We start from the raw sequence: 22848 nt of genomic DNA, 5'->3' as shown, positions 1-22848 counted from the left end.
ATGGTGGGCCAGGCCGCCTAGAACCCTTCTCTTGTTTTTTCTCATCAACCTTATATATCCGTTTCCTCCTGGAAAACTGGGGGCAGTCTGGCAAGGCTGCTGCATGGAAGGTGGGGTGTGGCTCAGGAGAGAGCAGGCCCCACCTCCCCAAGGCTCTGTTCCACCCTGTAAACAAACCAACAAAAAACAACCCCAAACAACAAAGGCAAGTGGGTGTTTTTGAAGAGAACGGAGGCCTGCCCTGCCCCCTGGGCAAGCAAGCATTCAGGAAGCTTTTTCCCACCAGCACTGAGAGGTTTCTGCTCAGGGCCGCCCATTTCCTGCTTCCAGGGCTTCCACTCTCCCCTTCTTGCCTTGCTGCAGGCCTTGCCAGCCGCTCTGTGGGATCTACTTTCCTCTTCTGAGTTGGTTTCTCCCCTCTGGCCCGCACAGACATCCTGACCTGTCTGGGCCAGATGTAGTGATGATGTGGAGCTGGGGTGAGCCCCACACTAGAGGCACCTCAGAGGTTGGGGTGTGGGTGGAGGGGAGCTCAGTGTCCGTGGGCCACAAAATGCTTGGGCCTGCGGAGTGTGGTCCCTGTTCACTCGGTGCTCCAAACTTTCACTAGCAGCTGGGAGGGAGTGACAGTCTCTCTCTGGGCTCCATGTCCCTGCATGAGTTGAGGCAGAGTTGTGTGGCTCTCCTGAGGAGCAGGTCTGTGCTTCAGAAGTTCTGGCCCATCACAAGGAAGCCAGAGCGCACGACGTGGGTGAAATTCCGGGTGAGCTGTGGAGGGGCCAAGGGTATGTTCCCAGGCTGACCTCATGTTCTTGGACTGGGATTTCAGCCTCTGCTGTGTTTTCTATTTGTCCTTCAGGAAAATATCCTCCGGGGCCTGGGGGCTAGAGGAGCTTTGGGGTTGTCCCTTGTCCCTCTGGGACTGAGTCCTGTTCTAGAGTTTTGGGAGATGGGGGCTTGTGAGGGATAGGCATGCCAGTGCCTCTGCGGGGCCACCCAACCTCAGTCCCTCCTTAGCCCCATGCTCATCCGCTCAACTCCTCCAGGCCAGCTCAGAGCAGCCCAGAGCTGGGAGTGCAGTGCTGGACGGGCACTGGGAGACCTCAGTGTCCTGCAGGCTGCTGCCCGGCAGAGGCGTGACAGAGAGAGGCAGGCAGGACCCAGATGGCTGGAGCAAAGCCAGCTCTGGCCCCACCCAGGAGGGGGTTCAGCTCCTATCAGAGAAACAAGGGGCCCCTTCTCCACAGGCTCTCTGTACCGGCTGGCACTGCCAGGCCCCGCACCCACATCTTCCCCACCCCCACAGGCCAACTGAAGTGAGATTGTTCCCGAGGCGTGTGTGTCTTGCGGGTGTGTGCAGGGGTACAGCTGTGTGGTGGTGAGTGGGTCAGTCTGTTGGGGGCTAGATGGGAGTGTGTGACATGGACGAATCTGCGCTATCCCTCCAGCAGCAGAGACGGGAGGAGGGACTGTCCTGTTGAGAGCTGGGCAAAGGCCTCAGTGACTGAATCAATCCCTTCAGTCGCTCTGGACCTGGGGTGTGGGCAAGCAGGGAAGGGGAGATGGAGCTTGGCGCTTTGTGGGGGAGCCCTGAGTTAAGCTGGGCCATGACTTCCTGGGTATCCATGCCTCCTGCTCCTTTGCCCACTGCCTGGGCTCTGCCCTATCTGCACCCCCCAAGATTCTAAACACAAACACCCACCCCCAGCTGGCCCTCCTCCCTTGTAGGAGAATCACAGCAGAGATGAGTGCTGGGCCATATGTGCAGGGTCATGGGTGCTGGGCCGTGTTTGCCAAGTCGAATGTGTAGGGTCATGTGCTAGGCATGTATATTTTGGAGCACACATGTGCTGGGTTGCATGTACAAGAACACCTGTATGCTGAACCATGTGTGTAGGGTCATATGTGTGCTGGAGCAGGCCCTGTACAGAACCATGCATACGAACTCAGCTACCACTTTCTGTGATCCAAGAATCTACTAGGCACCTTCGATCCTTTATTTCATTTAATTTGGTGGTGCCAGGGACAGAGCTGGGGCTCCACAAGCACAATGGGCACCACAGCCCTTTGAACCTTCTCTCCCTGTTTATTTCCTGTGAGTTGCTCCCAGCAGGGCTGCCGACTAGCCTGCCCCAGCGCCACCCCCTTCTGGGAGCCACGCGCCACACCCAGTGGGGGCCTGTGGTGCCAGGGCTGGAGCTTATAACCTCCCACATGCTAGGCCTGCACTCTAGCCCCTGAGCTTCATCCCCAGCCCTGCTAGTGCTGACTTGCTCTGATCCCGGGCACTAGACATGCCCTGTCAGCCTCTGTGGCTTTCCTTGGCCACGTCCATTCTTAGCTCTGACTGGGCAGCTCACCCCACCAGTCTCAGACTCTTTCTCACCCACCCACTCAGCCACCAGGAACGCACTCTGCCAAGCACATTATTTTCCTTTGATGCCTTCACCAGCCTTCAGAAACAGGAACTCTTTCTGGGCATGGAAGGGAAGGAGGCCTAGAAAAGTTAAGGGACTTGCCCAAAATCACACAGAAAGAAGCGGCAGGGCTGGATTCAAAACTCTGTCTGCCCATGCCTGCTTCACGAGCTGGCTCAGCCCCTTAGCTGCTAGCATAGCTCTGACATGGGACCCTCCGGGCCCTGCCAAGGGCTCTGTGAAGCTGGAGCCCCAGGAGGTCTGTCTGTTTCAGGGGAACACTAGCAACCAGCGGGTACATCCCTTAAAGCTGTGCTTCTCAAATAGTGGGGCGAGGCTCTGTAAAGGGGGGGCGCGTTTGACCTCGGCAAACACTGTCCTAACAAGCTAAGCCCCGTGTTTATGTCTCTGTGTGTCTCTGGAGCTGAGAGTTGCTGTGTCCTGCTTCAGACCCCGCTTCGAAAAGCTATGCATTGCAAAACGTGCTCATTGCAGCCATTCATCCAGACATCACCTCTGATTAAAAAAATCAGCTCAAATTATTTTATATATTTTTGTTTTGCAGGTTAAAGTTTTTTTTTTTAATAAAGACACTACTTATAGTCACACAGGGGGGTGCAAAAAATGTTTTCTTCTTCCTAGGGGGCATGACAGAAAATAATTGAGAAGCACTGCCTTAGGGTATATGTATGGGATGGGGTATACAACTGTGGCTTCCAGACGGGGAGACATGGGCCGAGGGTTGCTTAGTAAGTAAAGGATAGGGAGGCCCAGAGTAGTCACCTTCCAAACTAGACCTGGGTCCCTTGGTCCCTTGTGCCACTGACACTTACTGAAGGTCAAGGCTGAGGGGGGGCAGGAGCAATAGCATAGTGGTAGGGAGTTTGCCTTGCACACAGCCAACCCAGGATGGACCCGGGTTCCATCCTCGGCATTCCAGATGGTCCTTTGAGCTTGCCAGGAGTGATTTCTGTTTTTTTTTTTTGTTTGTTTTTTTTTTGGGGGGGGGCCACACCCGTTTGATGCTCAGGGGTTACTCCTGGCTAAGCGCTCAGAAATTGCCCCTGGCTTGGGGGGACCATATGGGACGCCGGGGGATTGAACCGCAGTCCTTCCTTGGCTAGCACTGGCAAGGCAGACACCTTACCTCTAGCACCATCTCATCGGCCCTGCCAGGAGTGATTTCTGAGTGCAGAGCCAGGAGTAACCCCTGAGCGCCGCTGGGTGTGCCCCCAAAACACAAAGACAAGAATAAAAAATAAAGGTCAGGACTGGACCTCGAATTAGGGGCAGGCATTTCATACAAGATCTTCAGCTCAATCCCTGGCATATTGGAGTAACTCAGATGGCCCCCAGCTCTTTTGGTCCTGATCGTGGCACTACTTTGCTTTATTGGCCAAGACTCCAGGAGTAGACCCTGGGTCCCCTGTCCCTTCCTCACTAGATCGGAACTGATATGCTGGTAGTAGGAAATCCCTTTTTTGTTTTTGGGTCAACCCGTGGTGTTCAAGGCCTAACTCCTGGCTCTGCACTCAGGGATCTATCCTGGTGGGATCAGGGAATCATATAGGGTGCTGGGGATTGAAGCCAAGTCAGCTATGTGCAAGGCAAGAGCCCTCCCTACTATTCTATCTCTTGTGCACCAGCGGAAACCTTCCCTAAGGGAAGCCACTTCCTGGCTCTTTCTTTTCTTTACTTTTTTTGTTTTTTTGGGTCACACCTGGCAGCACTCAGGGGTTACTCCTGGCTCTATGCTCAGAAATCGCCCCTGGCAGGCACAGGGGACCATATGGGATGCCGGGATTTGAACCACCATCCTTCTGCATGAAAGGCAAAAACGCCTTACCTCCATGCTATCTCTCCGGCCCCATCCGGGCTCTTTCTTGGGGGCCTACAGCTCTGCTGGAGCCTCTCACGTACTACGCCCTGGGTTTGATTCCTAAGCACACCGAAAGCAAAACATGAAAACACAAGGAGCCATGGCTTCCTGACACCATGCATGCAGGGACCAGGTCCCAGGCCCTGCGCTAGAGGCTGACCAAAGCCCTGCCCTCAGGGAGTTTGCATTCCTAATGAGAATGAATGAAAGTACTAAGCAAAAATGCAGATTCAAGATAGACTCTGAAGAGCACCACCAGGGGAAGAGCCCTGGAGTGGGGGAAGGGAAGAGAAGGAGGCGAGGGGGGGGCGTGAAGGGGGAGTGTCGGGGTTTCACAATCTCCTGCAGCCTGGTCCTCCTGGATAAGATCCTTCTTGAAGAAGAACACCTGGGACTTGGAGGAAGGAAGGAGGGGATCGGGTGGTGTCTAGGGGTGCCCCGGCCAGGCATTGAGAGCAGCAGGTGCAGTGGGCCAGTGGGGAAGAGCTGCTGGCTGCTGTGTCCGAGGGAGCGGGAAGAGGCAGGCAGAGGAACCATGACGCTGGGAGGGCCCAGAGGGTACTGCCTGGTAAGGATCTGGGCTCTCGGAAAGAGTGGGGGCTGAGGGGCAGAGAGGGCGGATCTGACTGGAGGTTGTGTTTGTTCTGAGTGGAGGGGCCACACCTGTTGGTGCTGGGCGGGCCAGGATGGTGGAGCCCGAGGTGCCTTGAATTGAAGTTTGGTCATGCATGCTGAGAGCACAGACAGACACATGCACGCACACACAAGGCAGGGCCTGCACTCTGCCTCTTGGGCCGTCTCCCCAGCTCTGCCTTAGGTTCTAACAGGAGCTCTTTAATTTCTGAGTTGGGAGTGGACTGTTTTGGGGCAAGACCAGAGGCACCTGAACATTCAGGAATGTTCTTCTGGAAGCCGGCTATGGCCTGGTAAGGCTGGGGGCCGGTGGGTGTGTCTGAGATCAGGCTGGGGGCCATGAGAGGTGGTGGCTGGAGGGTGTGTCTGAGGTCTGGATCACCATAGGGTGGGGAAGAGGCTTCTAGGCTGACCCCCATAGGCCGACCCCCGGCTTCGGGGTGGAAGGTGCCTGGCCGACTTCTGGGAATGGAGAGGGTGTCCTTGTCTCTGGCCCAGCAGCTGGGAAAGTTGGCTGCGAGGCTCGGGGTGCCTCCGTCTGTCTCTTCGCATCGCTGGGCTTTGTGGCTGCTCCTGGACAGCTGGCATCACCCAGTGCCCTCTCGGCCATCCTGGCTCCATCCCCAAGACCCAGGGTCTGGGCAAGATCTGGGCCTGACCCACTGCCTCTGTCCACAGGGAGCCAGCACCGGCGGCCACCATGGCGTCGCGCATTGGGCTGCGCATGCAGCTGATGCGAGAGCAGGCGCAGCAGGAGGAGCGACGGGAGCGCATGCAGCAGCAGCAGGCGGCCATGCACTACATGCCGCAGCCGCCACAGCTGCCACCCACCCCGGCCATCAACACGCCCGTCCACTTCCAGTCGCCTCCACCTGTGCCCGGGGAGGTGCTGAAGGTAACGGCCCGCTGGCCCCTGCCCTCCCCACTCATCCCCGGTCCAGGCCTTCCAAAGCCCACATCTTCTCCCACTCCCCACTCACAGGTTCAGTCCTACCTGGAGAACCCCACCTCCTACCACCTGCAGCAGTCCCGGGACCAGAAGGTGCGGGAGTACCTGTCTGAGACCTACGGGAACAAGTTCGCTGCCCACATCAGCCCTGCCCAGGGCTCCCCCAAACCCCTGCCAGCCGCTTCCCCCGGGGTGCGGGCCGGACATGTGTTGTCTTCCTCTGCCGGCAACAGCGCTCCCAACAGCCCCATGGCCATGCTGCACATTGGCTCCAACCCTGAGAGGGAGGTAAGACGCTCGGAGGGTCCACCAGCACGGCTGGGGGGAATTTGTGCCTATGTGATGGATAAAATGAAAGTCCCTGCCAGCCTGGGGATCGGGCATAGCCCTATCCTCAGGAAGCCCCTGTGTGAGGAGACACAACCATGTTTTCAGAGAACCCCAGTTTCTCAGAATGTTACCCTAGTTTGTTAAAATGGCTGGGCAGAAACAGGCCCCGTTTCAGCCCCAGCAGAGCCCCACAGAGTTGGATCTTTGGGACCCTCCTGCCCAATAGGGTAAGGGAATTCTCTGCTCCCTCAGCCTTCCCACAGGTACTTTTGTGTTTCAGTTCGACAACATGATGTGTCTGGACAACGTCTTGGGCTTCATCAATCCGGAAGCGCAGATGCCCAACACGGTAGGTACTTCTCTGGGAGGGGAGAGCTCTGAGCTGGGACCCAGCCTGGGCTCACACTGTAGAGAGGAGAACCAAATATTGGGGCGTGGGGAGGTCCAGGCCAGACCCAGTGACATGGGGGAGACACGCAGGAAGGGTGTGAGTGGCAAGGTGGCTGGGGGTGGGCTGGAGGAGGGAGTGCTGATGCTGGGTGTGTGTGCATCGGTGAGGCCGGTCGCTCCTGGGGGGTGGGTTCCCCTCCTCTCTGAATGAAGCCCAGGCCTGTGTCCCTCCCTTGAAGGCTGTCCTGGCTTTTTGTGTGAAGATTAGATAAGAAAGACTGTTGTGTTCCTCAGGAATGTGCAGCAGGCAGGTGGGATTGTGGCTGCCCCCTCTCCACAAAGCTCCTGCAAGTTCACCGTGTTTCTAGGGCTGCCCATTGCAGGACCCTGGTTCTTCCCCAGGGGACTCAACCCCTCTAGAAAGCTGTACTCTGAGTGACACCCTGCCCAGCACCCCTTCCCCACCCAGCACCCTAGCCTGAGCACCTTCCTTCATATCCCTGGCTTCCTCATGCCTGCAAAGCAATCGGATCACTTCGCCCGGGGCATCACCCTAGGGTGGTCCCGCCTGGAGGGCAGGAGTTGGCGCCAGGCCTGCTGCAGGCTGTGTTGACTCCCCCCCCCCCCCCCAAGAGATTCAGGCTGGATCCTGCCTTCCTTAGTGTTCCTCCCCTCCAGTGGCCCTGCACATGGCTGTTTCTGGGGAGTCTCCCCCGTGGGGCCGAGGCTGCTCACTGTATCTGCCTGCCCCCGTCACCCCACAGCTGCCCCTGTCCAGCAGTCACCTGAACGTGTATAGCAGTGACCCTCAAGTCACGGCCTCCCTTGTGGGCGTCACCAGCAGCTCCTGCCCAGCAGATCTGACTCAGAAACGAGAGCTCTCAGGTACCACCTCCCCTGCCCCTGCCTCTCTCGCCCTGGGGACCCAGTTCCCACCTCCTCCCCCCACCTCCTCTCTCCTCCTGGGTCCCCAACTCCTCTCTCTCCCTGCGCCCCCAGATGCAGAGAGCCGGGCACTGGCCAAGGAAAGGCAGAAGAAAGACAACCACAATCTGAGTGAGTGACAGCCCTGCCCCCCCCAAAAAAAGGGCTTTGAATCTCTCTGGGGCTAGGTGGGGGTCGCCCACGGTCTTAATTTTAGAGAAGGTCTCCAGGAAAAGGCATTCTGGAACCCTGCTTTTCAAGGGAAGGGGTTTTATTAGACTGTTTAGATCTTTGTCTTTAGAGGTGGGCCCCTCAGGGTCCAGTGCAGATGGGGAGGGGGAATTCTGCCTCAAAGCCCTGTCCTGCTGTGGGAATCTCAGTCCATGGGTTGGCCATGGCGTTTGGAAGATCTTGGGTCGGGCACCTCTCCCAGGCCCTCACGGTCCCCCTAAATGTGTTACCTTTAGTCGAAAGGAGGAGGAGGTTCAACATCAACGACCGCATCAAGGAGCTGGGAATGCTGATCCCCAAGGCCAATGACCTGTGAGCCTCCCGGTCTGGGGCTGGGAGGGTTGGGCTGGGCCCAGGTGCTGCTGCGGGGCAGGGATTGGGCCGAGAATTCCAGGCCGTTGGCCTGAAAAAGGAGCTTCACGTCCGGGAAGCTCAAGGCTTCCAGGAGTGAGTCTGGGGTCGGTGGGGGCTTCCATGGGGAGGAGTCAGGCTGGGACAGTTTGGTGGAGTTGATGGACTGGGACAGAGGTGGATGCTTTGCAGGGACAGCCAGAACATCCTGGTCAAGCGGGTTTGGGTGGCTGGAGAAGGGGAGGCTCCCACTGGTTGTTCCCAGGGAGGTGGGCGTAGTTAGTCCTGCCTATGCGGAGTCTCATCCCAGGCCATCAGTTCCTTGACCATAGACACTGTGTCTGGGCTTTGTGGGCTAGGCTGGGACTGGTCCTCTGGTGGTATAACCGAATTCGGACTTCAAGGCCACCTGCTGAGCTTGCCCGGGTGCAAGTAGTTGGCTCTCTCTGAGCATGGCCTTCTGACTCTGCAGAGACATGCGCTGGAACAAGGGCACCATCCTCAAAGCGTCCGTTGACTACATCCGAAGGATGCAGAAGGACCTGCAGAAGTCCCGGGAGCTAGAGAATCACTCCCGGCGCTTGGAGATGACCAACAAGCAGCTTTGGCTGCGCATCCAGGTCTGATCATTGACCCCTGGTCTGACGTAGGTTCCTGACCTCGGAGGCAGTGCTTCCTTTTCTGGAGCCAGAACGATGCCCAGGAAGGGAGAAGCTGTAGTCATCAGGATGTGATAGCTGAGCAGCAAATAGGCTTTTTAAGTTGGCATGCATAGGGATTACTCCTCAAGCCCATCTCCTTTTTTTTTTTTTTTTTTTTTTTTTTTACTTGATTGATTGATTGGTCTTTGAGCCACAACCCATGGTGCACAGGGGTTACTCCTGGCTCTACACTCAGATATCGCCCCTGGCAAGCTGGGGGGACCAAATGGGATGCTGGGAATCAAAGCGGGTCCCTCCTGGGTCGGCTGTGTGCAAGGCAAATGCCCTACTACTGTGCTATCTCTCAAGGCCCTCAAGCCCATCTCTTATAAGTTGCAAGTTGACGAAGTTTTTATTCTGGGAGCCAGGCTCCTAGGTAGGCATACGTAGACAGCTGACTTTTAGAGTGAGTCATCACTCTTTTTTGTTTGTTTGTTTTGGGGCCATACCCGGCAGTGCTCAGAGATCACTCCTAGCAGTCTTGGGAACCATATGGGATGCTGGGGGTTGAGCCCGGGTTGACTGTATGCCAGGCAAGCACCCAACCCGCTGTTACTATCTGATCCCATGAGGTCTTAGTCTGCCACTCCAGCTTCTAGTCTTGATGGCAAAACACTGGGAACTGGCCCACTGGGAATTTCTTTTTCATGTCAAATGTGTGTGAAGGCACAGACCTAGACGGCAGAGCCCATGACACACCTGAGCTCTGATATGGCCCGTTGTCACCATGGTCATTTTTTGTGGTTTCTGCTGACCAAAATGCCATTCAGGGACAATGACAGTGCTTGGTGTTGGTAGTACCAAAGAGCTCCACGGGGCTGGTACGAGAACTGGGGGTTGGGAGGGCCCACTCTGTAGGGAGCTCCAGGTCCTAGTTGTGACTCTGTGCTGATGGCCACTTTGTTCTCTCTGGGCCTGTGACCTCGCTAGTCATCTGTACAAAGAGTGCCTCGCTTGGAGTTTTCAAACTTTTCCGTGCAATAGATGGTATCATTTAGATCGCCACTGGCACCCTTAGCCAACGTCAAAGGGAAAAGTCAAAGCTTCCTGAAGGAACCCTCATCCTCAGAGATGCAGGGCTGGTGATAGTGGTTTAGCCTAGGCACGTCTGTTCTCTCAACAAAAACAGGGAGCCCAGGCTGGCCAAAACTCACCGCCACGTTTCACAACCCACACATAAGTCGAAACATACAGCTCTAGTAAAAGAACAACAGTGGTCTAGACTCCACAGCTGAGGTTCCCAACCGTATCTGGGCCACCACCCCCCCTTTCAGAATAGACATCGCCCTGCTTGCCCTGGAAATGTCCGCCTTTCATGCACTGATGGCACAATGTGAATTGAACCACATTCAGGGGTGAGCCACCAATGGCACATGCGGGAATCAACACATCCAGAGAACAGTGGGTGGCCCGTAGCACCACGGGCTGTCGCCGCCTATTGTTTCAACCTTCTCCACCCCAGGGTGGTATTGCCCACTGTGTGGAATTGCTCTTTTGTTTGTTTTTATTTTTGTGCCACACCTGGCGATGCTCAGAGCTCACTCCTGACTCTGCACTCAGGGATCACTCCTGCCCGTGCTCAGGGGCCAATGGGATGCTGAGATTGAACCCTGGGCAGGCACCCAACCTGCTCTGCTTTCCCTCCAGCCCTAGGGAACTGTCTATATACTTTCTCTGGCCGACCCTCTGTGCTCCAGGGAGAGAGGGAGGGAGAGGTGGGACCGCAATGGCCGGTGTGTGCCCAGCGTTGTGTCTTGCCCCTTCCCTCAGGAGCTGGAGGTGCAGGCGCGTGTCCATGGCCTCCCCACCACCTCCCCGTCAGGCATGAATATGGCGGAGCTGGCCCAGCAGGTGGTGAAGCAGGAGCTGCCCAGCGAGGAAGACCCAACGGAAGCCCTGCTGCTGGGGGCTGAGGTGCCCGACTCCGAGCCCCTGCCGGCTCTGCCCCCCCAGGTCCCAGTGCCTCCACCAGTCCAGCCCGCCCAGCCCGCCCAGCCGCCATCCCCGTTCCACCACCTGGACTTCAGCCAGAGCCTGAGTTTCGGGGGCGGGGGCGACGAAGGGCCCTCCAGCTACCCGGAGCCTCTGGGGCCTGAGCATGGCTCCCTGTTCCCCACCTTGTCCAAGAAGGATCTGGACCTCATGCTCCTGGACGACTCTCTGCTCCCGCTCACCTCCGACCCTCTCTTCTCCACCATGTCCCCCGAGGCCTCCAAGGCCAGTAGCCGCCGGAGCAGCTTCAGCATGGAGGAGGGGGACATGCTGTGACCCCAGCCACCTCCACGCCCAGGGAACAGGGGCAGGCCCAGGGCCGTGGGGGACAGGGGCAGGGGCACCCCCCTCCTTCCCTGCAGGCCACATTTGCGTGTGAAGTAGCCGCCTGCCCCACCTTGTGCCTGTCTGCTGGCCTCTGTTTGGACTTAGAGCCGCTTGGCAGCCTGTGGGGTGAGCCCCTGACCCAGCTCAGCATTTGGGGGGCTGCCCTTTCACAGGGCTAGGCCAAAGCCATGAGTGGAAGTGGGGGGCTGGGGCTGGTGTGAGTGGTCTGAAGGGTGAGTCCCACCAATGAGCACGTTGGGCAACTTCCCCTGGGCAGACGCTGGTTCCAGGTGTGTCCAGGCCTGTCTTCCTGGTACTCAGAGCCAGAGCCCATCCATCCTCCAGACAGCCTGACCCCCACACACGCACTCAAAAGGTCGGGCCCCCCACCCCCTTTGGTGCTAGCAGCTCTCCACCGGTGGTGTGAGTGCAGGGGTGGCCAGAAGAGGGGGTGTGGGTTCAGGTTAGCGTGTGGGACCCTTCCTGGAAGTGCAGCTCCCCGCCAGGCTCCCCATATGTGCCTTTAGTAAACACTGTGCTTTGTACTCACTTGTCTGTCTTCTTGGTGTGGGGCTGGGGCTGGCGGGACAGGTGTCGGGGGTTCAGCTCAGTGGGCCCTGTCCTGAACCCTGAGCTTAATTCCTTCCAATGGAAGCCAGAATGGCGAGAGCTGGCTGAGAGGGGGAACAAGCCGGTCACTAGGTTTTCTCCAAGATCCTGCTGGGAACCCCAGAACCTGCTTAGCAGGGGGCTGTGTCCAGATGGGGCGTTGTCCTTCCTCTAACACAAGATGGCGCTGCAGCCACACCAGAGTCACCTCCTGCTGTTGGCCCAGTAGCTGGGCTGGATTTTGTATTTGGGGGGGGGGGGGGGGGGATCCGGATGCTCATGGACCGCCTTTTGTTTTTGAAAAGGTGTTAAGTGACTAGGGGTGCCTGTGGACCAACTCCCCTGATTTTCAGCCTGCCAGGCCAGTGCTTCACTGCAAGGATGAGAATGCAGAGCTGCTCGGGCCTGCGGTGCCCGAATCCAGCCTTGTGGTGTTCACAGGCCTCTGAGGTCAAATGGGGACCTCTAGGGCAACAACCGGTGATATTTGCAGGGGTAAGGGGAGCATGTGGTGCCAGGGATCACGCCGGGATCAGGCATACACAAGCATGCACCTACTTGCCCTGTACTATCTCCCCGGCCCCACTACTTTTGAGCACCCTTAGCCTGGCTGTCTCTGAGCTGACCTGGCTCTGAAAGTCTGGCCATGAGCTCAGCATAGGCCAGGTTGGCTCCTGTGCTCCGTGACCTGTGTCTCAGAGAGAAACTGCAGCGCTGGGGCCTTCTCTGGATTTGAGGTAAGAGGGACTGTGTCGACCAGTCGGGGAGTAGGCAGACACATAGGATCCTGGAGGCATAGTGGCTTAGAGCTCTAGTTTGTGACCTTGCAAGCAAAAGGTCAAGAGTTCAAACCCGGGGCTGGAGTAGTGGCGCAAGCTGTAGAGTGTCTGCCTTGCACACGCTAACCTAGGATGGACCATGGTTCGATCCCCTGGCATCCCATATGGTCCCCCAAGCCAGGAGTGATTTCTGAGCGTATAGTCAGGAGTAACCCCTGAGCGTCACCCGGTGTGGCCCCCGAAAAGAAAAAGTTCAAATCCCCAGTGTCCCACATACACAAGCAAGTTCCTGGCAGACCTGCTGTCTGTGGTCCCCTGGTGTCCGCACAATAGAGGCCAGGACCTCCCTGGAAAGCCTCATCCTGTTTTTATAGTTTCCCTTCTGCACGAGTCTAGAGGGCCTCTACTCCCACATCCAAGGGCCATTAAGGGCTTAGACTTAGAGGAAGGAAGGATGGGGAGGCAGTGGCCTGTGTCTCTGGTACCCGAGGGGGAGGTAGGAGAGAGGCTTCAATTCAGTCCTTCCACATCCATAGACTTTCCAGCTGAAGATCCACGGGGCGTCTCCCTCAAGGAGCCTCTAAGAGGCCCAAAAGGTCTAATTTATTTATTTTATCATTTTTGGGGGGGCCACACCTAGCGGTGCTCAGAGATTACTCCTGGCTCTGCCCTCAGGAATCCTGGTGAGCCCAGGACCACCTGGGATGCTGGGGAATTGAACCGGAGTTGGCTTGTGTGCAAGCCAAGCGCCCTACCTGCTGTGCTATCACTCCAGCCCCAAAGGGCCTAATTAAAGAAAAAAAATTCCTGGATGAAAATGGCGAGGAGGGCAATTTCTTCCACACAGAACTCAAGATCAGATCAAGCTGCAGCAATTACAGAGTGAAGGGAGAGCAGTAAAGGGGGTGGGTAGGGCGTGGAGGCTGCAGGCTCATCTCAAGGTCAGATGGAGTCGAGGATGACCTTGAGTCTCCGTGGTGGCATGCAGCCACCTCTTCATTCCAGACCCACCCTGCGGCCCGAAATGGGTCTCCTGGGGCTGTGTTGGCAGTAGGTGAGGTTGGAGGTGTGTGTGTGTGGGTTAGGGGCTCCCCGGGGCCCATCCTTCATGCCATAGTCAAATCTCTTTTTTTTTTTTTTCTTCTTTCTTTTGAGTCACACCCGGCAGCGCTCAGGGATTGCTCCTGACAGGCTCAGGAGATCATATGGGAAGCCGGGGTTCAAACCACTGTCCTACCTCCATGCTATCTCTCCGGCACCCAAATCTCTCCTTTTGTTCCTTTCACCCAGGGAGCACCCCCTGCCTCCTGGGCTGGTAGGACTTAAGATACAGAGGTGGCTCGGCATAGCCAGGGCTGGACTGAGGGTGAGAGTGGCATTTGCCCAGCAGAGGGTGCTGCAGGGCCAGAACTTAGCTGTGCAGAACTAAGGGTGCTAGGTTAAGCGTCAAAGAATGGGGTCCGCCCAGCGGTGGGCTGCCGACGCATCCTCCTGCTGTGGGTAAGGCAGCCGGAGGTGCCACCAGCCTCTGGCAACAACTAGAAAATGTTCTTGAGGCCATTCAACTGGTAGGGTGTTTGCATTTACACGGCTGACCAGGGCTTTCAACCCCCCCATATCCCCATATAGTCCCCTAAACTTGCCAGGTATGATTCCTGAGCACAGAGTCAGGAGTCACCCTTGAGCACCACCAGTGTGCCCCCCACCCCAAATAAGCAAACGAAAATAGAAAATAATTTTCATTTGTTTGAGAGCGGCTGCCAGGGCCTTTAGCTCTGGAATGAGAAGCTGGTGTAGACATTTCAGTCAAAGCAGGAGGGTATATGTTTGGGGGACCTTCATTTGGCAGACAGCACCTTTTTGGACATTAGGTCCAGGAGGGTTTTTTAATTTTGGAGCCACATTCAGCAGTGTGGAGGGGTTACTCCTTCCTTTGCACTCAGAAATTGTTCCTGGCAGGCTTGTGGGACCATATGGAATGTTGGGAATAGAACCTGGTTCTGTCCCGGGTCAGCCACATGCAAGGCAAATGCTCTATCACTGTGCCATCTCTCCAGCTCCCCAGTTTTTGAATTTTTATTTTCTTTTACTAGTTATGTCAGTGCTGTGGTGGGGGCATGCAGCCACCAGTTTCCCCTCTGGGAGGCCGTGTGGTGCCAGAATATGACCCCAGGCCTGGTTTGTGTGAAGCAGGTCCTTTGCAGAAAGACAGGTGAATTCATGGGCTAGTGGGGACATGGGGTGTCATGTCTGGGGAAGCTGCTCCCAACCCAGAACTCAAGGAAAAACACAAACATGCAATGGGTGAGACTTGTGAGCAGGATGGGAGAGGGTGCAGCTCCTTGGAGCCCCAAAGCAGGATTAGGATGCAGGGGACACACATGTTCAGCTCTATTCCTACCTCTGTGGCTCTCCCCATAGGATCTCCTAAATGACCAGGAGTGATCCCAAAGAAGTGGGAATAAGCTCTGAGCACCAGTGTGTGTGTGTGTGTGTGTGTGTGTGTGTGTGTGTGTGTGTGTGTGTGTGTGTGTGTGTGTGTGTCCCTCCTCTCCCCCAAAGAACTGAAAAACTAAACTCAAGGGCTTTCATTTCCCCTTTGTTGTTGCCATCACTGGGAGATCGCACATACAGTTGTCATGGTACGTTTGGGGGCTCCACAGCTGGCCCTGGACAGCTTTGTTACTTCTTGGTGGTACTCAGGGGACCATATGGAATGCCGGGGATTGAACCTGAGTTGGCCACATGCAAAGCAAGTGCCCGACCTTACCCACTGTGCTATCACTCTGGCTTTGCTCACCTATTTCATTTATTGGTTTGTTTTTGTTTCGGGGCCACAGCCTACAATGCTCAGGTCTTAACTCGTGGCTCTGAGCTCAGGAGTTACTCCTGGAGATGCTTGGGGGACCGAATGGGATATTGCTGATTGAATCCTGGTTGGCTATGTGCAAGGCAAGCGCCATAACTGTACAATCGCTCCAGCCTCTTGCTGGCACATTTTTAAAGGGCGGACTGCCCAAGTCAAGGACCCCAGGTTTAACAGTTTCACTGCCCATTCCTGCCCCCCTCCCCAGCCCCACTCTGTTGGCCCGTGACTCCTGGAAATACCTGTGTCTCACCTCCTCTTACTTCAACTTCTCTGGTGGGGTCTGCCCCCTAGCCCCCTTCGCCTTCTCAGCCTCCTCTTTTCTCTTCGTGCTCTCTCTTCTGAGGGGGCAGTGGAATTTATACAATATTTAAGCAGCCAGAGCCGAGCCTGGGGAAGATATTATTAATGTAGAAGGGACTGGCTGCAAATGCTTTTGGACCTGGTTACAATTAGAGGGTGATTTTTCTAAAGGTCAATGAATTCCGATAATATCCACAGGGGGAGAGAAATTTAATACCTTTTTAGTGAATTAATTAATTATAATATTATATCGGCTTGGGGTTCTTTTCCAGAGTGATTAAGAGAGTGATCCGTCTTCTGTGAGGCTGGGAGCAGCGGCCGCCGCCAGCACAGACCAGTCTCAGGGTTCAGGGTGGGGGGGCTTCCCTTTAGCCTAGCCTGCAGCTGCAGGAGCAACTGTGGGGGCAGCAGGTGGGCAGCGGGCGCTGTGATTGGCAGTGCCCTTATCTTCAGCTGTGCCCTAGACCCCTCCCTGCTCCCCTGATGCCTTGTCATGGGGTCTCACACCATGGCCTGATTAGGGTCTCCACCTCCGCCGTGGAGAAACTGAGGCTCACAGACTCAGAGACCTGCACCTGGTGAGGCGTTAAGATGAATTGGGAGGGGCCGGAGAGATAGCATGGAGGTAAGGCGTTTGCCTCTCATGCAGAAGGTCATCGGTTCGAATCCCGGCATCCCATAGGGTCCCCCGTGCTTGCTAGGAGCAACTTCTGAGCATGGAGCCAGGAGTAACCCCTGAGCAACTGCCGGGTGAGACCCAAAAACCAAAAAAAAAAAAAGATGAATTGGGGGGCCAGAGAGATAGCATGTTTGCCTTTCATGCAGGAGGTCATCGGTTCAAATCCCGGCGTCCCATATAGTCCCCCGTGCCTGCCAGGAGCAATTTCTGAGCATGGAGCCAGGAGTAACCCCTGAGCACTGTCGGTGTGACCCAAAAACCACACACACACACACACACACACACACACACACACACACACACACACACACACAAAAGATGAATTGGGTGGCTGGAAATAGAGTTTCTCTCAAAGCCCCAAATCAGGCCTTTGACATGGTCCAGGGGACTGGCTGCACCTTTTGAAGACGGGTAGGGAGGGCCCTGCTGCTGAGGTGATGGGTGGTATATTTCTTTTTGTTATTGTTGTTGTTTTGGGGCCACACCTGGTGGTGCTCAGGGGTTACTTCTGGCTCTGTGCTGCTCAGAAATTGCTCCTGACAGGCTCTGGGGATGCTGGGAATCGAACCTGGGCCTGTCCCACTCAGCTGCATGCAAGGCAAATGCCCTACTGCTGTGCTCTCTGGTGGTATACCCTGGTGGTATATTTCTGGGGTACTTGGACACTCCATTCATTCAGATGTTCACTGCTGACCCAGCAAATGTGGTGCCCGAGTCCTGACTGAAAGCCTTCAGGGACCCCATCAGGGGACAGGCCTGGCGATCTTCAGATCCTGAGTAGGACATTTGCCCCTCAGCAAAGCCACATGGAGCCGGGCCCACACAGGACATCCTTGGGACATCAGGGTGGTTCCTGCTCATGGGAGACGGTCCACAGGGTAGAAGGGGTGGGGAGTCAGCTTGAGCAGCCAGCGATAATGACCAGGGGTTCAGAGAGAGAGAGAGAGAGAGGTGCAGCCCCCTCTGTCCTCCTCACCCTCATCTCAGCAGTCACAGCAGACAGCCTGGCCTAAGTGGGGGCTGTGCTCTGTTGTGGGGGTGCAGCTTCCCTGTGACTCAGTTTCCCCTCTAGAGTGACAAAAGCAGTGTTGGGTGTCGCCTCTCAACTATGGCTCCAGATGACTGCGGGGTGGAGGCCCCAAGCCCTGGCCCTGGGGTGCCTGGCCTTCAATCCTTTCCCTCTTGAGGGGGTGCTAGCAGTGGCCCTGCTGGAGGCAGGAGAAGAGCTCCCCCCTCGAGGCCCCTTGATCCCCACCTCCCTTCCAGGGCGCTGGGCCGGGAGGGCCTGGCCATTGTGCTATCTTTGGGCCCTAAATTAAAATTGATGACATCTTGAGACGAGTAGCGAGCAGCGAGGGTAATTTTGCTTCTGAGCCGGGATGCTAATGAGGCCCCTTAATGGTGCGAAAGCTGGGCTGACGGGTCGTGTGTCATGTGCCTTGCAAGGGGGTAATGGCCACGGTTAGTGCCGGTAATTACACCCTGTCTCCATGTATTTTGGCAGGCCTGGTGGGAGAGCCGGGGCTCACTCACCGCCAAGGGGGGTGCCCCCACCCACTGAGACTCTGACAGCCAGAGAGACCCCCTGGCCGAGCCACTCTGGTCTCCCAGGTCCCCCAGAACAGGGGCGGTGCACATGCCAGCGACGGGCACAGACAACTCGGGATGAGGTCCTGGCAGGCTCCCAGGCACCCTCCCCCCAGTGCACCCCGGTTCACTCGCCCCCCACTTATGTACCTCCTCGGGTACACACACTCACGCATGCACACACAAATAAATACATGCACTTTTGCTCACATTATACCTGCAAACATATCCACACACAAAAACTCACACAGAGGCGCATAATATGCTTTCAAATACACATGAGACGTGCGTGCTCAAATATTCACGCACATACACACAACATACAAGAAAATAGACATCTGTGTGCATGCGTGTATACATATCCATGCGCATTCACAAAATTTGCACACACACAGGGCAGTGTCAGGTGGCAGCTCTCCGCTTCCTGCCTGCCGTCTTCTCGCCTCCCTCTGGGGCTGGCTCTTTTACTTCTTTGCTAGTGCAGAGACTGAGCCTGCTGGGGCACCAAGCTGCTCAACCAGGATCACCCTAAAAGGGAGAGGGAGAGGGGGTCAGCAGGTCTGGGCTCCTGTGACATTCTCCGCACTGCATCCCCTCTGCCCTCAGGACACCTTGTGTACTTGCACTTGCGCCCAGAGCTGGCACACCCAGGCCCCACCGTCTATGCACCCCAATAATAGACTCTGCCCTGGGTAGATTGGCCAAGGCCTGCTGACATGCCAGTGCCGGCTCTCAGGGCAATGTGACCATGTGTGCTCACACAAGATGCTCACACGTTGTACTCAAACGCGGTGCTCACACAATGTTACTCACACATGGTGCGTGGACCCCACATGCCATATGCAGCTAAGATCATGCCTGGACTCACCACCATACGCAACACACACTGCATAGGGAGAGTCTCACGAGTCTGAACCCATGAAAACGGAAATTCCCAAAGCAAGAGGGCACTTGTCATACACATATACTGCCCCCACCGGACAATCCATCAACCTGCCCTTACAGAGATATAAGAGCATGGGCTTCACCCAAAGTTTCCTGGACCTGAGTCTCTTGTATATGCTGTGTGACCTTGTGCAAGTCACTTAGCCTATTTAATTTATTTATTTAGTTATTTATTTATGTAGAATTACATATTAATTATAGAGTACCTGGATGGTTGTGGATGGTGGATGGGATGGATGGTGAGGCCTTTCTCTGCCCAGTCCCAGGTCTACGCGCCTGCAACCCCTTCTGACGGCTGGTCTCAGGGTTCAGGGGTAGATGCGAGGAAATGATCCACAGCAGTCATGAAGTTTCAGGAGACATTAGCTTTATTCAAGGCCCTGGCCATCAAGAGTGGCTTTCTAAGCTTAAACCTTTTAAGCAGGCTTTTTAAACAGGCCATGCACTTAAACCTGTCCCTGATATATCTCCATGCTGACAGCCCTCCAGCCGCTTCTTGCTTCCTCTTGATGACCCCCGAGGCAACCCATTTGTTACCTTCCCTAGACCCCTCCCGATGTGGGCAGATCTGACCATCAGGTAAAATTATTTATTTATTGTTCCATACTAGGCAGTGTCCAGGGCTCTGTGCTCAAGGATCACTCCTGAGCAAATATAAGGGATGACTATGTGGTGCCAGGGATTGAACCCAGGGTCAAAGCAAGCACCTTATCCCCTGTGCTATAGCAAGCACCCTTACCCACCTGTGACTATTCCTCTGGCTGAGTCTTGTAAACTGGAAAGGCTTATCTGCTTCAAGGAGTATTTATTGGGAGGGTGATTGAGAGAACAAATGTAAATCTTTTGTGCCTGGCAAGGAAAAGCAAGTGTGAGGACACAAGCTCTGAGGGCAAATGTAGGAGCAATCACTTAAGGTGGACGTGGTCTAGGAGGGCATCCTAGAGGCAGAGAGATTTGGACTGGGCCTTAAAAACCAGTCCCTAACGGGGCCCAGAGCAATAGTACAGCAAGCAGAGCACTTGGCTTGCAATGTGGCTGCCCTGGCTTTGATCCCTGTATCCCCCATATTGTCCCCCACCAGCACTGCCAACAGTGACCCCTGAGGACGGAGTCAGGAGGAAGCACTGAGCACTGCCCAGGTGTGCTCCTCGCAGAAAAAGAGAAAAAATAGTTCCTGCTGTTGACCGAGCTCTGGGCTGGGTATGAATAAACCTTGCGAGTGGTGCTTTGTGTGAATTAATGCCACTGCGAGGCCTCCATGACCCCAAGACACGGGATGCTTCATGTCCACAGTGTGGAAGGGGATTAAGAGGCACAGAGATGCCCAACAGGCCAGCCAGTGCGAAGGGAGGAACCCAGAGGAGCGGGCAGGTGGGAGGCAGCATGTGGCGGGAATGCAGCAGCAGACAGATGTCTCCTTCGCACCCCACCCGGGGCCTCCCCTGACGCACCAGAACAGTTTCCAGTTCATGAGCGGGATTGAGCATCTGCTGGGGTGTCTGACCTAGTTGCTGTGTCTCCCGCAGCCGCTCAGGGGTCCTGTGTGTGATGGTGGGGGCTGCTGCACTGCCATGACAGCACTGGGGTCTCTGCCTCCCAGCCCTGCCTGGTCTGACCGGCGAGACTAAGTCCCTTGAGTTCAGGTGTGGCTCCCTGGAGCAGGACCAGAACGGGCTTGGGAAGGCTGGAATCCCTGGGTGAAGAGGCTAGGTATCTGCCCAGCCTGCCTTGGAGCCTAGCGTTGTTTTTTTTGGGAGGGGTCACACCCGAATGACACTTAGGGTTACTCCCTAGCAATGCACTCAAAATCACTCCTGACTTGGAGGACCATATGGGGACACCGCGGATGGAACCTACGGTTGGTCCTAGGTTAGCGCATGCAAGACAAATGCCCTAGCGCCTGTGCCATCGCTCCGGGGCCCTGAGCCAGCATTCTTGCACCCCTAGTCTGTTGTTGGGCCCCTTCTGGTACCCCAGGTGCTCCCCCACTTTGGACTTAAGTCTAGTAAAGCCATTGCCAGGCAGGACTGGGCCCGACGCTGACTCTAATTCTGCCTGTCATCGGGTGATTCCACAGGAGTCCAGTCGCCAAGGATGGTTGCCTGCCCGCCCAGCCTGAATGCAAGTCTAGTCTCTGGGTTCTGAGTGTGGACAGGGCACTGGCACCCCCCTGCTGGGTGCTTCAAAGCCTATAGAGCAGGCCCTGTGCTCTTCAGAGTCACAGATGTTCTGCAGCCACTCATTCACTCTTTGGACTCTTGCGCCAGCCTCTCCCTCAGCCCGGCCTTTGCTCCTGCTGAACCCACCTGTGCCCTGGCTGTACCCATCCCCACATGCAGGGGGCTTGTCAACATAGGCCTGGGTGGTGAGATGAGCCTCTTGGTGGCTGCTGCCAGCTGCTTGGCACCCCACTGCTCCCCTCTCCAGCATGGGGACCTGATGTCCCCAGCACCCTCTCTCCCTTCCTTTGCCTTTCTTCTTTGGTGTGGAGCAAACCCCTCTGCACCCCTAAGGGAAGACTCCCAGCTGGCTGTTATGACGGTCCTCGCAGGTAGGGAGAGAGACCATTTGTGCTCAGATTAGGCAGGAGCATGGCCAAGGGCGCTGGGACCACCCCACCAAGGGATGACAAGAGGGAACTGGGAGCTCCAGGCATAAGCGAGGTGCCTAACCTAGGTCTCCTTCCAGTGCCAGGCCCTTGCCTGCCCATTCCTTGGCTCCAGGAGTGGGAGCTGGATGATCTGCACCCCCACTGACCGAAGTGGCCCACCACTGAGGGGAGCCCCAATGACCGGTAGAGAGAGGCCCAGGATCCTGAGTGAGGAGGAGGAGGTGACCGCTTGAGTCACGGGTGGGGGCTGTTGGGAGCAGCAATGCTAGCAGGGACTGGAGACTGGAAGGAGACCCAGATGCCATGATGTTCTCCTGTGGAGCCCACATCGGCAGCCAACCTCACCATGTTCTGACTCTACCACGCCCTCAGTCTCGGTCGAACTGGTCTGACCCTCAGAGCCCCGGAGTGGGGCTGATGTGGTCAGCATTTCAGAATTATTTTTGTGGGGGTCATACCTAGCAGTACCCAGGGGTCACTCTTAGCTCTGTACTCAGGAATTTCTTTGTTGGTGGTTGGGGGATCATCTGGGAAGCTGAGGATTGAACCTGGGTCAGCCATGCACAAGGCAAGTGCCCAACCTGTCTGAGGAGGTGCTATCATCCCTATCTGAGAGGAGAAAACAGAGCCCAGCTATAGAGAAGCCGTGGGCCCAGGTTGAAACGAACAGAGCTGCGGTCCAAACCCAAGCCGCCCCAGGACCTGGACCAAGCCCAACAGAGAAGTGAGACTCAGCTCTTGGGGTGAACATGGGGGTGTGTGGGTGCTCAGCAGGACCTGCCTCAGGAAGAAATGAGCCCAGTGGGTACGGGCAGAGCCCCCAGTCCCACTTTTCCCCTCATTGAGTCCCTTCTCTCTTCCAAAAACCACCTGTGCTGTTGGGAGCTAGGAATTAATGTTCTTTTGTTTTGGAGCCACAGCCAATAGTACTCAGTGCTCTGTGCTCAGAGGTAACTCTTGTCAGTGGTCTGGGGACTACACGGGGTGCCGAAGATTGAACCCGGTCAGCTGCCTGCCCCAGCTCCATCTCTCCGGCCCAGTTTTGATTCTAAGTTGAAGAGGACGAAGTGGCATTTCCCAGAACGGGTTCCCTCACCTCCTTCCTGCCCATCCCTGGGTGGTCCACTCCCCGAGCGAATTCAGGGGTTGTGCAGTATTTCCCCTTCTACAGATGCTGCCTTCAGCCAGCACAGTGAGTACCACCCAAGTGAGACACTCAGGGGAGCAAGCTGGACCCTGAGCTGGGCTGGGCCGGGCCCAGCTCTGCACCTCCCAAGGGCCCCTCAGCTGCCTTAGCCAGTATGTCCTACAAAAGGGGAGGGAGAGGGGAGGCTGCTTTCTAATG

General features: G+C 56.1%; 1 protein-coding gene across 2 annotated transcripts in view; it reads left to right on the top strand.

Moving 5' to 3' along the window:
- TFEB (transcription factor EB) overlaps positions 1–11330 on the top strand; it is a 52955-nt gene extending 41625 nt beyond the window's left edge. For both annotated transcript variants that reach the window (XM_049764919.1, XM_049764920.1), the window contains exons 2-9: positions 5608–5824; positions 5912–6166; positions 6489–6557; positions 7363–7483; positions 7598–7654; positions 7990–8065; positions 8577–8724; positions 10576–11330. In XM_049764919.1, coding sequence (XP_049620876.1) covers positions 5630–5824; positions 5912–6166; positions 6489–6557; positions 7363–7483; positions 7598–7654; positions 7990–8065; positions 8577–8724; positions 10576–11073 — 1419 coding nt within the window. In that variant the 5' untranslated portion in view covers positions 5608–5629 and the 3' untranslated portion in view covers positions 11074–11330. The remainder of the gene's footprint in view (positions 1–5607; positions 5825–5911; positions 6167–6488; positions 6558–7362; positions 7484–7597; positions 7655–7989; positions 8066–8576; positions 8725–10575) is intronic.
- Positions 11331–22848: the final 11518 nt, after the last annotated feature.

This window comes from Suncus etruscus, chromosome 18, assembly GCF_024139225.1.
Source record: "Suncus etruscus isolate mSunEtr1 chromosome 18, mSunEtr1.pri.cur, whole genome shotgun sequence".
Taxonomy (NCBI): Eukaryota; Metazoa; Chordata; class Mammalia; order Eulipotyphla; family Soricidae; genus Suncus; species Suncus etruscus.
The sequence above is the reverse complement of the archived record's forward strand: the minus strand, read 5'-3'. Positions and strand labels throughout refer to the sequence as shown.